Genomic DNA, 15,356 nt, shown 5'->3' on the forward strand with positions numbered 1-15,356 from the left:
TTCCCAGGCGATTCAGAAGTTTTCGCGGGAGAAAGATGAAAACATGAGCAGCTGAGTTGCCGTTTCCAGTTAACCTCAGCGTTAAAGGCGAGGTTGGATAAGACCAAGCCTATACGTGTATAAACCGATATAAATGTCAGGCGGCGGCCTTTCGTAGTCAAGCAATTTCGGTGATCGTCAATTTTAATTGTTTTCGTTGATCGGAAGAGTTGAGTCGTTTCCGATTTGTGTAAAAAAAAAATACAGATCAGTAAGGTCGATTTGTGTTGTATTGAAGCGAAACTAACGTCTCCACGACGATGTGATAAAACTGACTATTTATTCAGAAGACTTATTGCCGACGCTTGTTGGACCTCTCCAGCGCTGTGCTCTTTATGCTGTAGAAACGGTGGAGTAAAATGAGGTGAGATGATCGCCTACTGTGGGTTTTGGTGGGATGAGTTGTTTAGTTCACAGTGCGTTTGTCCGATGATGGTGACAGGACGGGTTTCCTTCTTGTGTCTGTGCTAGTGCGAGAAAGAGACGCGCTGGGAAGACGGTGAAAAACGCCCAGGATGGTTCTCCAGTAAGTTTTCTCTCGTCTGATACGTCGTTCCCGATTTGTTTTTTTGTTTTTTGTTTTTAACTCCATCGCCCAAGTGCTAGGCAGCGAGGAGGGACATGGAAAAATGAAGACCGATTTATTGAATGAAATGGTCAAATCGCCTCGTTAGCTCTCTCGCGATCTGTTTTATAATAGTAATGATAAACTTCATTTTATAGAGCGCCTCTAACGGTGGATTCTCAAAGCGCTTTACAGGATGACAACAACAATAAATAAAAAAAGAATACACAAGATAAAACACGATTACAATATATAGAGGAGACCGTGGATGGTGGTACTTAGTATAGTAGGAGCAGAGGGGTAAAGAATGGAACCAGTTAAGTAAAGGTTCTTCTAAAGAAGAAGGTTTTGAGTCTAGATTTGAGTTTAGAGAAGGTGACTCTCTGATATCCTTGGGCAGAGAGTTCCAGAGCTTGGGGGCATAACAGATGTGCATAGGAAGTCTCTAGTCGGAAATGTGGGAGTCTTAGTTCTGTTTCCAATCATTGTTTTTCGTATGAATCTCTCCATAAGCGTCACCTACTATATGCTGTGTTAACAACCAGCGTCTACCAGGGCCGTATCCTTTGCCAGTACAGTTCTGCATAAAATGATTGGTGATCCTCAGTACTGTACTTCTGAAAATTAATTCATATTGCCAATGTCAGTAAATGCCGTAGTAACTTTTCTTCTGCAGCAGTTTTCTGTTCTTCAGCAATTACGGTATCTCTTATAACCTCATTAATCCGCAGATTCCCCAGCTCTGACCGAGGTACTCTTAAACCGTTGAGTGAATGAATGTGTTTAACAAAGACGCTTTATGACACCTTCAGACAGTCCTTTCTGGTGAATATTTGTATATCGTGTCTTCAGGTTTGCGACGATCCTGTTGATCTGCTTCCCACCCAGAAGTTTACATCTCCGAATATCTCCAACCTGTCCTTAATCCCCAGAACCAGCTTCTTCGATGAGGAAGAGAGCGTCCCTTCTGGTCTGTCTGTGTTTTGTACTACAGTAATGACACCCTGATCATGTCACTGTCCGAAGTGTTGAATTCTGGGGTGGGGGGTTATAAATAATTCTGGACTGCAGTACCTGTGTGGAGTTTGTCTGCTCCCCTGTCATCCATGTAGGTTTCCTCCAGGTGTTAGGATTTTCTTCCACCTTCCCAGGGACAGGCAGGCTAAATGAATTGGAGTCTCTAAGCTGTCCTGTCCAGGTTGTGCATCTGTCTTGTGTCCTGTAAATTGACTGGTGTCCTGTCCAGGGTGTGCGTCTGTCTTGTGTCCTGTAAATTGACTGGTTTCCTGTCCAGAGTGTGCATCTGTCATGTGTCCCCCGATGTACTGGTGTCCTGTCCAGGGTGTGCGTCTGTCTTGTGTCCTGTGACGGACTGGTGTCCTGTCCAGGGTGTGCGTCTGTCTTGTGTCCTGTGACGGACTGGTGTCCTGTCCAGGGTGTGCGTCTGTCTTGTGTCCTGTGACGGACTGGTGTCCTGTCCGGGGTGTGCGTCTGTCTTGTGTCCTGTGACGGACTGGTGTCCTGTCCGGGGTGTGCGTCTGTCTTGTGTCCTGTGACGGACTGGTGTCCTGTCCGGGGTGTGCGTCTGTCTTGTGTCCTGTGACGGACTGGTGTCCTGTCCGGGGTGTGCTTCTGTCTTGTGTCCTGTGACGGACTGGTGTCCTGTCCCGGGTGTGCTTCTGTCTTGTGTCCTGTGACGGACTGGTGTCCTGTCCGGGGTGTGCTTCTGTCTTGTGTCCTGTGACGGACTGGTGTCCTGTCCGGGGTGTGCTTCTGTCTTGTGTCCTGTGACGGACTGGTGTCCTATCCGGGGTGTGCGTCTGTCTTGTGTCCTGTGACGGACTGGTGTCCTGTCCGGGGTGTGCTTCTGTCTTGTGTCCTGTGACGGACTGGTGTCCTGTCCAGGGTGTGCGTCTGTCTTGTGTCCTGTGACGGACTGGTGTCCTGTCCAGGGTGTGCTTCTGTCGGACTGGTGCACCTCCAAAGAAATAAGCCTCCATAATGGAAGGAATGGAAGAAAATGTGTGTGATGTTTAGTTCTGGAATAACATGTCTGGTTACTTTCTTTAAAATGAAATACTTATTTAAGTGTAAAATATTTTCACAATGCCGCCCTTAACACCTCCTCCCAGGCCAGGTGTGGGCTCTCCTGGTCTGGGAGGGCCGGTGTGTGTGCACACAGCTGCTGGGAGAAGCCCTTCTGGTCCCATTAAGCCAGCAGTGAGCAGCAGCTCGGGGCCCCCGGGGCCTCGGGCCCCTCAGTCGGCTCGTCAGCAGCGCGGTCAGCCTCCGGGTGACTGGGGACGTGTCTCGTGCAGGCGCTCCCCTCCACAGCACCGCGCTCGAGGAGGAGCTGAGGAAGGGGGGGAGAGGCCACAAGGGCCTGGCGAAGACTAAGGCGCCTGTGAAGAGACTCGCGGGGTCTCTGAAGAAGCGCGGGGCGGGCGCCAGGACAGGACCGCGCCCCGCCGCCAGCACCGGGGCCGGGCCTCCGAAGAGCCGGACGTCCAGCCAGCGGTGAGTCCACTGCTAACATGTGGTGCCCATTCAAGAACTAACAGCAGGGTCCTGGTGGAAAGCGATAGACTGTTGTCATTAGCAAAGGATGGCTAGGCAGGGCTGGGAGAGCCTTGGGCATCTTTATCTGGGTGTCAGACAATACGGAGTTGGTTATTACATCCTTATAAAAGAGCTCTGCTTTTTTGCGAGATGTTTGTGCATGCTCTGGGCACAGGGAGGACAGATGGATAGTTTCCCCCTGTAATCTGCACATTCCACTTCTGCAAGCTGGGGCCTGAACCTGGTCTTCTGCATTTTGGGGACCATTTCACATCCTGACAACATGCTTTTCAGAGAGTTTGAGTGACCCCTTACTTAGCTGAATTTTCCTGGATGTGCACTAGATTGTTCTCAAATCACCAACTTCAGGTTGTGTCTCCAGTTTAATTCTAAAATCAGTGCAGTGTGTCAGAAGTGATGGAGCTAACAATGGTGTGAATATGTTCTCACATTTATTCAGGATGGTGTTCAATTTTATGTGTCACAAAATCAGAACAGGCACACATGTATTGCAAGGTTTTTTCAATTACAGTATTCCTGTGAAATACACTACATTATAAATAGGTACTGTACAAACATGAGTCACTATGGATAAAAGCATCAGCCAGATTAATAGTAATGTGCATGCAGTGAGTGGCACTTTAAGGTAGATCCAGACCCATGAAGCCTGGAGGTGTGCTCAGAGAGAAACAGGTGAGCAGTGCAGTGATGTGATCGCAGACAGGGTCCAGCACGCTGAGCAAGCCTGCAACCCGTCGGCGTCTGCTGACTGGCATGTCGGCAGATACTGGAGCATTCGAGTTGGGGACTGGCAAAACCGACTTGCAAAGCCGTGCTCTCTGTGGCGTTCATTCTGTCTTTCCTAGGTCACATCCACCAGCGGCAAAGCAGATCCCGGAGGAGGAAGACTCCAGCAGCGAGGAAGGTGGCTCGGCAGAGCAGAAGGGCAGATCGCCTCCTGTCGAGAGTGACGCTTCAGAGAGCTGGGTATTGCTTTTACTCTCACCCTTCTGGTGATTAGTAACGTGTTTCTCGACAGAAACCAGAGCATCGGCCACAACCACGCGGCTGGGTAGCTTGTTCCAGAGGCCGTTCTTTCAGACTTCCTGTTCTTGCACTCTATTTTTTTTTCTTAGTGGTTTTCTGTACTGGTATATTCGGATGAAGACCAGGGACTGGTGTACACTAGTGTTGGTGTGCGAGCTGCCCTGTGCCGGTGCTGGGGTGGGGGTGGTAATTGTGTGCGTGGCTGCCCCCCCCAGGCCCCTGGGGCTGATGGCTCGGAAGCACGAGTGCTGCGCAGCAGGCGGTCGTCGGCGACGCCAGGGGTCAGGGGGCAGGGGGCAGGAGCAGGCGCGAGCCAAACCAGGGCGGCGGCAGAGGAGACCCCCTGGGGCTGCCGAGGAGCCATCTGCCCCGCAGAGCCCGGAGGTACCCCGCAGAGACTCTCCCCCTTGCAGCGCAGGTGCACTCTTGCTTTCGCTGGGCCCAGCGTGCTTTGCTGCCGCATTCGGTCCCACCTGCGTGACAGTATGACGTGCTTTGATTTCCACGAAGAGCTCGTATAACTGTTGTGAAGTTACTGCTGTTCCCGTCCTTGGGTTTATGTTTGTGCGTTCTGAAGTCCTCTGGGTTAGTGGCTTTGAGGATTTTAAATACTTTGCAGCAGGTGCCCTCTCGATCAGAGAAGACGAAGCCTTGAAAGATCGAGCTTTTTCCGTGTAGGACTTTCATTTATGCCCTCGTTGCTCTTCTCTGGTCTGATTCCTCTGTATCTCACACGGTGACCACATTTGCCTTATGCCTGCCTGAAATAGGAGTTTTGTGCCTTTTCACTCTTGTATCAATGTGGAACGTTGCCCGATTAATTGTAATTGACCACGCACACAATAATGGCAAGTTAATTCACCATATTCGCACTTTTCCAAAACCTGATCCTTCCCTGGGCGTGAATTAAAAAACGATTTTTCTTCTCTGGTCTGATTCCTCTGTATCTCACACGGTGACCACATTTGTCCACCATATTTTACATGAGAGCATGCTAGTCCTTTCAACAAGTATAACACAACGTCCCTTGGTTTACATTCTTCTCCAAAGGGGCAGCTGGTGTATAAAGAGAGCTGCCAGGTAGGCTCTGTACTCCAGTGGTGTAAGAGGTGGGTCCCCCCCCAGACAGGGATCGCTCGTTCCAATCGGAACCGGACCTCCAGTTGTGTGAGCTGTCCCGGGCTGGGCAGTTCGAGTGTGGGTGTGGTATCCTCCTCTTGCTGCACAACAGCGCCCCCTGTGGCCTGTCGGGAAAGCAGGGCTCTGGTGCTCAAACTGTGATGTGGGAGCCGAGAGTCTGCAGAGGAAGGCCTGACAGGATGAGGGCTGTAGCAGTCCGTTTCTTTGGTTCTGAAAACTCCTACACACATACATACATGCCCCTTCCCCCGGCCTATATAATAAATAAATGACTAAATATTCTGTTTAATCTACTGTAACTTATATCTATTCCTGTCTCTCTTGTGGTGCCCCTACAGAAATTCGGTGCCTTCTGCTTTTTAACAAACCTGTGATTCCCAGGTCTCGGCAAGAACTAAATCCAGCGTCGCTGCCGAGTCCAGAAGTCGCACTGGAGGGATTTCAGAGGCCAGCCGGTCCAGAGCAACCAGTCGAACCCTGGACCAGTCTGGCCCTTCGCAGGCTTCCGTGAGCGAGGAGGAGGGGGCTGTGGGCGGCCAGTCTCCTGCAGCGAGGAAGGGCACGGGCCGGGGGCGGCAGAGAAGGCGCCTGTCCCCGTCTTCAGAGGACGACACAAATGATGAAGACTCCGACTGCGTACGCAGATCCCTCACCTTAACACGCCCGAGCCGGTTCAGAAATTCTGCTGTTTGCAGGTTTTGATGCACACCACTGGTGTTGAACACCTTCTCAGCCAAGGACATGTCCCTCCGGACACCCTGCGCCTGCTGGTTTCCTTTGCACTCGAGCTCCGTTACATCCCTTAAGCCTTAATTGGGGAAAAATACTGTGAGTGAAAGGCTTTTAAAGGCTTTCACCTACTCTAAAAGGGGAGATTTATATTTACATGTATTTTTTACGGGTATTAAGTCATTACAAGAAAGTCTGCCAAGAACCGGGAACAGTGACTCCTGACTCGAATGGTCTTTTTGGTTCACATGCGTAGCCGAGACCTCCGCAGGAGTGGGGAGGGCTTGATGTGCAGGCAGTGGGAGCCCCAGCGCTGAGCAGGTCGTGCCTGGCTGGGGAGTCGTATACCAGGCGTTCCCCTGTGTGTCACACGCAGTGGTAATTGGCAGGTTGCTAAACCTCCGCAGCGTGCAGCCTGGGCGCTGACTTCGCTTTGAGTGTGAAATGGAAGAGGGTGGGCAACGCAGTCCGCACATTCAGGTGCTGCTTGAGTAGATTGAGTAGTGTTTCTGCGCCGGAGCCTCGGCCCTGTAGCTGGTGTAGCTGTAGCTGCCCTGTAACTTTGTCTGCCTTCGCGCAGGAGAACAAACCGAGTGGCAGCAGAAGATCGTGGCCGTCTGACGGTGCGCAGAAGCGGAAGTCCTCCTCCTCCTCAGGTAACGAGGCCGGACTGTAGCGGGCTGTTAAAGCAAGTGAATGTGCTGGGGGGGCTTCAGGTCCATGGAGAGCCGGAGAAAGAGGGAGGCTGCACTAGTTCAGTGGAAGTGCATTTATAACCGAGAACAGGAGACACTTCTTTACACAAAGGTTTGTGGGAGTATGTAGCCGCCCGCCCAGCCATGTTGTTGAAGCCGGTAACTCGTTGAGAACAGCAGGGTGGGCATCCCTGGATCAGTGCGCTACAAGCTACCAAGTCCGTTCAGGGGGTTTTCAGGAAGGGTGGGAGAATCGCGATGCATGCAGTTGAAATAGAAATGAACCCCCTGAAGCTTTCCTGGTAGCGAAATGGCTGCACCAGAGCTGAACTGGGGAGTTGTCCAGGTGCCGGGGAGTCGGGGGAGTGCCTCTTGGACGTGCTGGTGCTGCGTTCGCGCGAGATGATGGGGCCCCAGGATAGAGTGGGACTAATTCAGCTGCTGTTTTTTAGGCAGCGACGGGCCCCCCCAATCCAAAAAACCCCCGAAGGACCTGACCGAACTGGACGTGGTGCTGGCTGCGTTTCAGGATTTTGTGTCAGAGTACAAGTGAGTGTATTTGTTTTCAGCTGCTCCCCCCGTTTCAATCTGTGGCTGTAACAGGGGTACCTTGAGCCTGCCTGTGACGTGTCACATCTCCTGCTCTGCTCTGACATATTGCCGGACAGCCGCTGGGTTTGCTTGCATCCTCTGCTGTGGTATCAGTGGTGATTGCAATTGCATGAGATGTCATAATGCTTCGGGTCCCAGTCCGTAAAATAATTGATCTGGAGCCCCTGCTCATAAACCTGCTGTTTGTCGCGTAAGCCATAGGCCTGATCTGCTCTTGTTCTGCTTCAGGGAGACTGGGGGAAGGGATGTGGCCAAACGAGCAATAGAAACCCTTTCTACGAAGTTTGTGGATCAACTTACCGACACGGTGAGTCCTCATAGAGCAGTTGAAATTCAGTAACTAGTCTGAGATTTCCAAGTGTTGTGTGTTTTATGTAGAGTTGCTTGCTTGTATCCTGTGCCCTGGTATCAGTTGTGAGTGCAATTGCATGAGATGTCTTCACTGAAGTCTTAATGCTTCAGGTCCTGGTCCGTAAAATAATTAATCTGGAGCCCATGCACATCCAGGTGGGGCTGCACGGTGGTGGAGGGGATCCCCGTTACCTGTAAAGCACTTTGAGTGGAGTGTCCAGAAAAGTGCTATATAAGTGTAAGCAATTAGAGTTTGGACAAAACCTATGTGAAACAATGTGAACAGCAACTGTTTAATCACAGCCCAATTAAATAACACCTTATACCGTACTCCTGTAATCGGCACCTCTCACCTCTCAGAGTGCAGAAGCTCATAGAGATACTAGAACTGTCCAGTCATGTGTACATTACAGTTAATCTCTCTGGTTCATGCCTGCAAGACAATAAATCTTGTATTTTTTAGATACACATGACAAAGGAGCTGAAGCAGCTGAAAAGGGAAAACAGCAAGGTAATTTTCTTTTTTATTTCATCTGGAAGCAATTTAACGGTACTTCTAGTCATTCCTTGTGACTTTTCCCCACACAAAAAGAATTACAGATGTTGTGTCGGGGAAGGAAGACGTCTTTTTACACTTGCAACTGTTGTAATAAATCAAGGTGGAGGTTCGATCAAAGGTGTTCGGTGCCCTGTGATGAACTGGTGTCCAGAGTGTTGTGACCCCGAGGGATGAGGTGTTTCTCATAATGGTGCTGTAGGTTGGCTTCATCTGCTCAGCCAGGCTCTTTTGCTTTTCTTAGCAGTACAGTCGTGAACTTTTGTCTCTGACAGAGATGGAAAGCCAGCCTTTCCCCGTTTACTCTTTCAGATGTGGCCTGTGCTTACCCAGCTGTGCAGCCTGTATAACTGCAGGCTGAAAAAATACGATCTCACTGAAACTTTTGCACAACATAACTCGCTTGTTTATGCAGCTCGAAACACGTTTAAGATCAGATCTAAGATAAGATCACTTTATTAGCCCTATACAATTTCTTGCACTAGGAATGTGTCTTTTCGCATACCCCAGCTTGCTCTCCATGTACCCACTAAGACACACAGACAGGGAAAGAGAAGCCTGGTATCCGACTGGTATCCCTGAGCGGGAATCGAACCCGGGCCGCGGCAGTGAGAGCACCGAATCCTAACCACTAGACCACCAGGGAAAGTTTAGACTGGGGTAACGCACTGTGCAGCAGTGGAATTTTTCAAATGAAGTTTCCATCTACACACAGGTATTTAAAATTAGATTCTAAATATTTGTGTATCTACTAAAGATGCCTCCATGACTTTCCAGATGCTTTCACGATGCTCATGGAACTGGTTCTTTTATGTTGCGTTTTGTGTACAGACGTTGACAGCCTAGATTACTCCAGTTCGGTCCTGTTAGTGATTTGCCTTCTGTGTTCCTCTTCTTTCAGTAGTCCGACTGTTGATGTAAGTGAAAGGTACAACTAACTATCCGTTGCTTTGTTCCAACATGTTCTTTTCCTCCGGATTTAGACCAACAGTGCTATTAATCGTAAAAGATCACGGCTGCTGGAGGTCAAACACGAACTAAGGAAGTAAGTAGAGTTTGCGCACCAGTGTTGGTTTTGCCACGAATTGCCGTGTGTACGAGACTCGGCATTATTCCAGTTTCCCGCAGATTTCCGAAAGCAAAATTCCTGTTCTGTGAAAGAAATGAAGAACTTGGGGAAAACTAAGCCCATCTTAATTTGTATCAAGATCTCAAATTTCTCCGTTTAATTCCTCTAAAGTTTGTATGAAATAAAATACAAGGATGGATCAACTATATACTCTGAGTTTCCAGGAGCAGGGACTTTTATTTAAAGCATTCAAGTAGTAGTACTTAGCAATTAAGTATCTGCCTGTAATTATTTCTTATAGTACATCAGACTTTAATTATATGTTCATGTGGGTAGCTGCGTCAGCATGCGTAGGCTGCAAAGGAACAAGTAATAGGTTTATTCCATGCTGAAAAAAAGAAGAAAGAGAACACAACGTTTCGGCCGTGGAGCCTTCTTCAGGTGTCAGGAGCCTTCTTCAGGTCCCTCACACCTGAAGAAGGCTCCACGGCCGAAACGTTGTGTTCTCTTTCTTCTTTTTTTCAGCATGGAATAAACCTATTACTTGTTCCTTTAATTATATGGATGCCTTTGCCTGCTCCTGCAGGAGACAAACTGAGCTGCGCGAATTGCAGAAGGAACACGCCCAGCTGAGCGAGAAACGGGCCAGCCTGGAGCAGGGCACAGCGCTGCTCGGGTCTCTGAAGGCCCTGCAGCGGGCCTACCTGCGGCACAGGCAGGCTCATCCTGCCGAGAGAGAGGAGGTGAGCGGCTGGGCTGGAGGGGCGCTTGCCAAGAGACTCGCCGTTCGCGACAAGAGCTAATCTGGCATGAATTTACACTGCTCTGGGGGGGGCACAGTGATGAGCATTTGTGCCTCACAGTGCTGGGGCCCTGGGTTCAAATATGCACAGCTGGTAGGACACATTGTACAAACTTAAGCCGTATCAGAAATGCATTGATCACCCTTAAGCTTGCTCTTGAGTTCTTCTCACTCGGCCTTTTCTGTTTCACAGTACGGCCCCTCCAGCCTCCCCTCTTTACTCCTGGAAATGCGGAGTGTGTTGGGAGTCGAGCACCAGCTGCTAAAAATCAATACGCAACTGCAGGACTCCCTCGAGCAACTGAGCAAGAAATCGTGAAAGCCATACACTTGGATGCGTTTCTGCTGCAGATAGTGACTTTTTTTTCATATGTTGATTCACACAGTTTTCCGTTTTGTTTTGGGCTCGTGTAAAATGAGTTTCTGTAGCTGGACTGATGACTGATGTGGTCTTGTGCTTTTAGAGGGATTCAGGGTGGGATACTGACAGCGAAAGGTTACAATGTTGGCTTTTATTGAGACACCTATTAATCTTAATGTGACAGCGAGCAAGCGGTCTTACAAATAAATTATGAATAAATGTTTAAATTTAGATATGAACTTAGATTTAAAACTGAACATCCCAGTAAATAGCAGGAGGGGATATAAATAAAAATGGTGCAAAATCATCATCCAATGTGAAATTTTAACAGATGAAACAGAAGTGACCTTTGCAGTATCACATTCAGCAGTAAAATGTTGCAACTATACAGGAACAGAATTGAATAAAACCCACCATAACCTCTTCAACCTTGTATCGCCATGTAGTTAATTTAATAAAGTTTCTGTAATGGTTTAAAGAAAGGGGTGAAATCTGTTATTCATTCATTTTAGCCTGATAAAGGAGTGCCATTTTCTTTCAGATTGAGCGTGTAGTCCAGTTGTTACAGTGTGATAATCAGGTGGAAGGATGAGATAACAGATTCCAAAGGCTATACAGGTGTTTGTGTCCTCTCCTTGGTGATACACTTCCTCTGTTCAAGGTGAGGTGCCTGGGGAACAGCACTGGAATCAGTAATTATTAACAAGGTGCTCCTAGATAAAGGCAGGTGCCATATCTTTTACATGGTCAAAAGGTATGACCAAAGTGAAGGAGGCTCCTTTCTCCAAGCATGTGCGCACCCATCCTATAACACATACTAATTTCACCGAGCCTGAGACTCGTATTCAATGAGGGTGTCCAGTAAAAGTTTGTCTGGGATTTCGTCGGCTTGTGTTGCTCCGGGGCGGAGCGGCTCGCCGGGCAGGAAGGCCCTCCGCTCCACCTCCTCCAGCGCCTGCAGGCAAGCCTGGTCGTCGGGGCCGGGCTCCCAGCCTGCGGCCCGGCCCGTGGGCTCCACCGACGCACACGGGCCGCCTGCCTCGGCGGCGTGACGCCCCTGGCTTGGCACGATGTTCCCAGCTTCGTCCATCGTGAACGCAAAATCATTTTCATCCTTGGGAAAAACAAAAAAAGGGGGTCACTTACTTATACAAGCTGAAGAGCATGAGCTAGCCAGCACTCCGTCCATTCTGTCACTTTGCTTTGATCCGCTCCCACAAAACATCCACAACCCCACTCCCCTGAAAGATTAGTCCGCTAGCATGGGGAGTGAGAAGGCTCTGGAGAGACTTGGAGAGTGGCGTTACCAGAAACAGTCACATATGGTGGCCTAGGATCCGATGCACATGCTCAGGTGACGTTCCTGAAATGATCGTTTTCTCAAGTGTGAGAAATAACCCAAACCCCAGCTCTAACCTGAGCTCATACTTCTGAGCTCATGTTACAACTGCTGGAGCCCAGATGACTTCGGTAACTATTACTCTGTTGTAACAATACGCACCACTGTTTTGTTTATGCATCACGTAGCCTAGATGAATGTTTTAAGGTTGCCGCGTAAGACCCCCTTCACACAGCCTGAACTACGCTTCTGCGAAACTGTATTCTGAAACAGGCGTGGTAATAATGACGAAAGAGTGCATGTAACTTTGTAAGCTACTCCGCCACAGCGATCCTGACAGATCACACACACTGCAGTTTTCGCTTCCCCAATACTCCTTCTTTCAAACCTGAATTGAGGATTTAATACAAAGCAGTTCCCCTGAATAAACTTGCGCTCTTATGCCATTTCCCCTCCTTGTTTTCTGGATAAGAATGCAAAATGTCCAACCCAGAACATTATATGAAGCTTATTTGCAGTATTAGTGGTTCATTTCTTCATTTATATGGTACTTTTCTGGGAGGAGTATATCCACCACTGAAGTACAGCACCCATCTGGGTGGCATACAGCAGCCCTACCACACAGCTGCTCAGGCGAAGTGAGAAATAAGAGAAGATCACTTCATTGGCCATATACAATTACTTGTAGTAGGAATTTATGGTGACTTTACCAACTGAATAAAGAGGGCACCGCAGGTAGACTAGATCAGACAAACGTGGAGTTAAAGTGGAAATTAAACCACAACGCTGCAGTTAAACCCTACTCTTATGAACAGCAGAGATCATCAAACAGTCAGGACCTCAGTTTAATGTCTCACCTGAAGAAAGACCCCAGACAGCGACCCCAGTCTCCTACTGAAGCGTTGATTTGGAGATTCTGGGCTAAAGGGAGTTGCCACCACACCCGCTAAGCACTCTGGATTACAAGGTGTGTTTTAAAGGAAATAAAAATGTAAACTGTTCTGGAAATCGAGCTGGAATTTCCAATTCAGCTAAATTAATGAGAGGTTAAATAACCTAACTTCATCCTGTCTGCGCCTCTTCAGGCAAGGAAAGTATTCCACTATTACACCAACTGTAAGAATCACTGCAGCCCAACATTGCCATCTTATCAGCCGCCATTATGGCGCACACTGAGCCAATGAAAATGTAAACACTCAGGACACGTTTATTATGCGCGGACACTATGCGAGGCCAAAAACTAACGGTGGGATAATGAGCAGGCACTCACTTCATGCCAAAGTGAACAACGCCGGCGAGGTCGAATTCAACACGAGAGCAATCATTAACAGTGCAAGCGGGAAGGGAGAACATTTTCACCATTTACTGACCTCCTTCACGAGGTAGCCGAGACACACCTCACGGGGCAAGGGCAAACCTGTGGGAGAGACAGCAATAAAAATCACGTCTGGAACAGACAGCGCGGGGGCCGTAGAGGAGCCTCTGCTCGTGGGAACCTACTTGGAGATCTGTAATTCTCACTCCTGCACACGGGGTCGTGGCACTTCTGATACCAGACCTCCTCCTTCAGATCCACCAGGATCCTGGAAGGGAGACCAGATTTGGATGCATTAACCTAAAGACGCACAACATCCTTCGGAACGGTTTCCTCTCCAAACCGACCGCGGCCTCTCTGATCCGCCATCCAGTGAAACCCTCTTCAGCGACGACCAGTGAAACCCGATATCCGGGCGGTGTTTTTTCATTTCCGATTCGAAGCTACACACGGGCGCTTGCAGTAGTTTCTTCGTAAGCGTGCGTGTTGGCGTCTGATGTAAATATGCGTGGTGGGGGGGGGTGATTTTTGTCAAGTCCTTCTGAAGCCAGAGGCTGTATCGCTCAGAAGTCTCCCTGCGGCACAGACTGTTGCATTGTGGATGTTTTCCATTTCCTAAAGGTATTTAGTCAAATTTGAAAGTTGTTCCTTGCTGGTGTAGAGGGGTAAAATGCTTCCATGCTCACAGTACAGCCAGTATTAACTACAGGATACAGAGACATGGAACTCAGTGGAGCACAGCAGGGTGAATGGCCTCCCCTTTCTGTATATTACATGCAGAAGTGTGCTACAGACCCCTTCAGAAACAGAAATGTAAATGGTTGAAGAAAAACAACAGAGGTACCACTTACATGATATTGTTGCTTTTATGGAACCTGCCTACATTTTGGCACCAGCGATACTTGGAGATGTCATAAACCAGAAGTTCCTCAGAGGAAAAGTAATTCCACTGCCGTATGGCTGTTCAGGAGCAAAAACAAGACAACACTATCTCAGGTCTTGTTCTCCTTACACCCATTGCAGTGTGAGTGTTTAAAGGATAAAGAGGCCTTACTGCCTTCAATGCCATCTTTGTTCACCAGAGAGAGCACAAAGTTGTCCACTTCTATGTAAGGAGAATACTGACATCCACCAACAGACCCTACAAACAAATTAAAAGAAATAATTCAGATAAGAAAGAATTCAAGTTCAAATCAATGAAAACACTAAATTTCTGTATGTTTACAGTTTTAAAAACATCTTTAGACAATGACTTTGGTACCATTTTGTACCTACATTAGTATGTTACATGGTTAAATGAAAATATAAATAATGCCATCCCATTTCCATTTCTAAACATTAATTTCAAGTCCTCCAGACTAAGACACATTACCTGATTTGGGAACTGCTGTCTGAATGCATTTTGTTTTTGTAGCCTCGGGAACATCACAAGTTAGAATAATCAGACCATCTGAGAACCTAGTGTAGAGACAATAAAACAAAGTTACATACTAATACTGTATATCCCATCTTCCAATAAAATCAGACTGAACCTTTTATTGTTTTCTACTTTAAAGTCATTTTCATATATTTCATATATGTAAGCAGACTTCTGAAAGAACTAGTTTATTCTTTTAGCCTGGCCAGTAGCTACAGCATTGTGAAACCTGACATCACATTTTGAATGACACTGGGATTAGAGTTGCCTACAAACTATTTGGTACGCTTTTCAAAAAACTTTACAAACAAAACATATCCTTTCACTCTGTGACACACAAAATCTTGTGGCACACTTAAAAAGAATGGCCAGAAATCCCTAATGATTTCTGACTGAACAGCCAGGATTAAAGCCGATTCCCTGGGAACTTTCAAGAAAGCAGCCGAAGGACATCCTTGGATCAGTAAGCTACTAGAAACCACTGCCTGACTGGGACTGAATGGGATAAATGACTTCCTCTCATTTGTAACCCAACTGGATGCAAGTGTCTTTGATTTCACCAAAGAATTACGAAGAGCAGTACCGAACATTGCTGACGAGGGAGGCGAGAAATATTTGTTCTTCGTGAGACAGGTGCTTCTGAGGCCTGGGGACAAATGTGTTGTCCTCCGCTACACTGAAGGCAACGTTCTTCCCAGCTTTGGAAGATTTGTACAGGCGGAAATTTCTGTTCTTTGTGTACACTCCTAACAGGGAAGGA

At 48.0% G+C, this 15,356-nt stretch overlaps 2 protein-coding genes and 1 non-coding gene across 11 annotated transcripts in view; 1 reads left to right on the forward strand and 2 right to left on the reverse strand.

The window, feature by feature from the left end:
* cenpu (centromere protein U) lies at nucleotides 1-11,007 on the forward strand. The gene is made up of 13 exons (XM_088639963.1): nucleotides 1-403; nucleotides 511-565; nucleotides 1,457-1,574; nucleotides 2,923-3,121; nucleotides 4,030-4,150; nucleotides 5,732-5,986; nucleotides 6,660-6,735; nucleotides 7,227-7,323; nucleotides 7,615-7,693; nucleotides 8,201-8,248; nucleotides 9,277-9,338; nucleotides 9,949-10,105; nucleotides 10,358-11,007. The coding sequence occupies exons 1-13, from the start codon at nucleotides 399-401 to the stop codon at nucleotides 10,481-10,483; spliced, it is 1,398 nt and encodes a 465-aa protein (XP_088496089.1). The 5' UTR covers nucleotides 1-398; the 3' UTR covers nucleotides 10,484-11,007.
* Nucleotides 8,868-8,939, reverse strand: trnae-cuc (transfer RNA glutamic acid (anticodon CUC)). The gene has a single exon. It is a non-coding gene; the product is annotated as a tRNA-Glu (tRNA).
* Nucleotides 10,657-15,356, reverse strand: part of primpol (primase and polymerase (DNA-directed)) — a 9,670-nt gene continuing 4,970 nt past the window's right edge. For all 9 annotated transcript variants that reach the window (XM_088639822.1, XM_088639811.1, XM_088639781.1 and 6 more), the window contains 7 exons: nucleotides 15,180-15,342; nucleotides 14,552-14,637; nucleotides 14,234-14,320; nucleotides 14,031-14,139; nucleotides 13,365-13,447; nucleotides 13,235-13,281; nucleotides 10,657-11,639 (listed from right to left, as the gene is read on the reverse strand). In XM_088639822.1, the coding sequence (XP_088495948.1) occupies nucleotides 11,349-11,639; nucleotides 13,235-13,281; nucleotides 13,365-13,447; nucleotides 14,031-14,139; nucleotides 14,234-14,320; nucleotides 14,552-14,637; nucleotides 15,180-15,342 (866 nt within the window). In that variant the 3' untranslated portion in view covers nucleotides 10,657-11,348. The remainder of the gene's footprint in view (nucleotides 11,640-13,234; nucleotides 13,282-13,364; nucleotides 13,448-14,030; nucleotides 14,140-14,233; nucleotides 14,321-14,551; nucleotides 14,638-15,179; nucleotides 15,343-15,356) is intronic.

The sequence above is a fragment of the Lepisosteus platostomus genome, chromosome 1 (assembly GCF_059453375.1).
Source record: "Lepisosteus platostomus isolate fLepPlt1 chromosome 1, fLepPlt1.hap1, whole genome shotgun sequence".
NCBI classification, from domain to species: domain Eukaryota; kingdom Metazoa; phylum Chordata; class Actinopteri; order Semionotiformes; family Lepisosteidae; genus Lepisosteus; species Lepisosteus platostomus.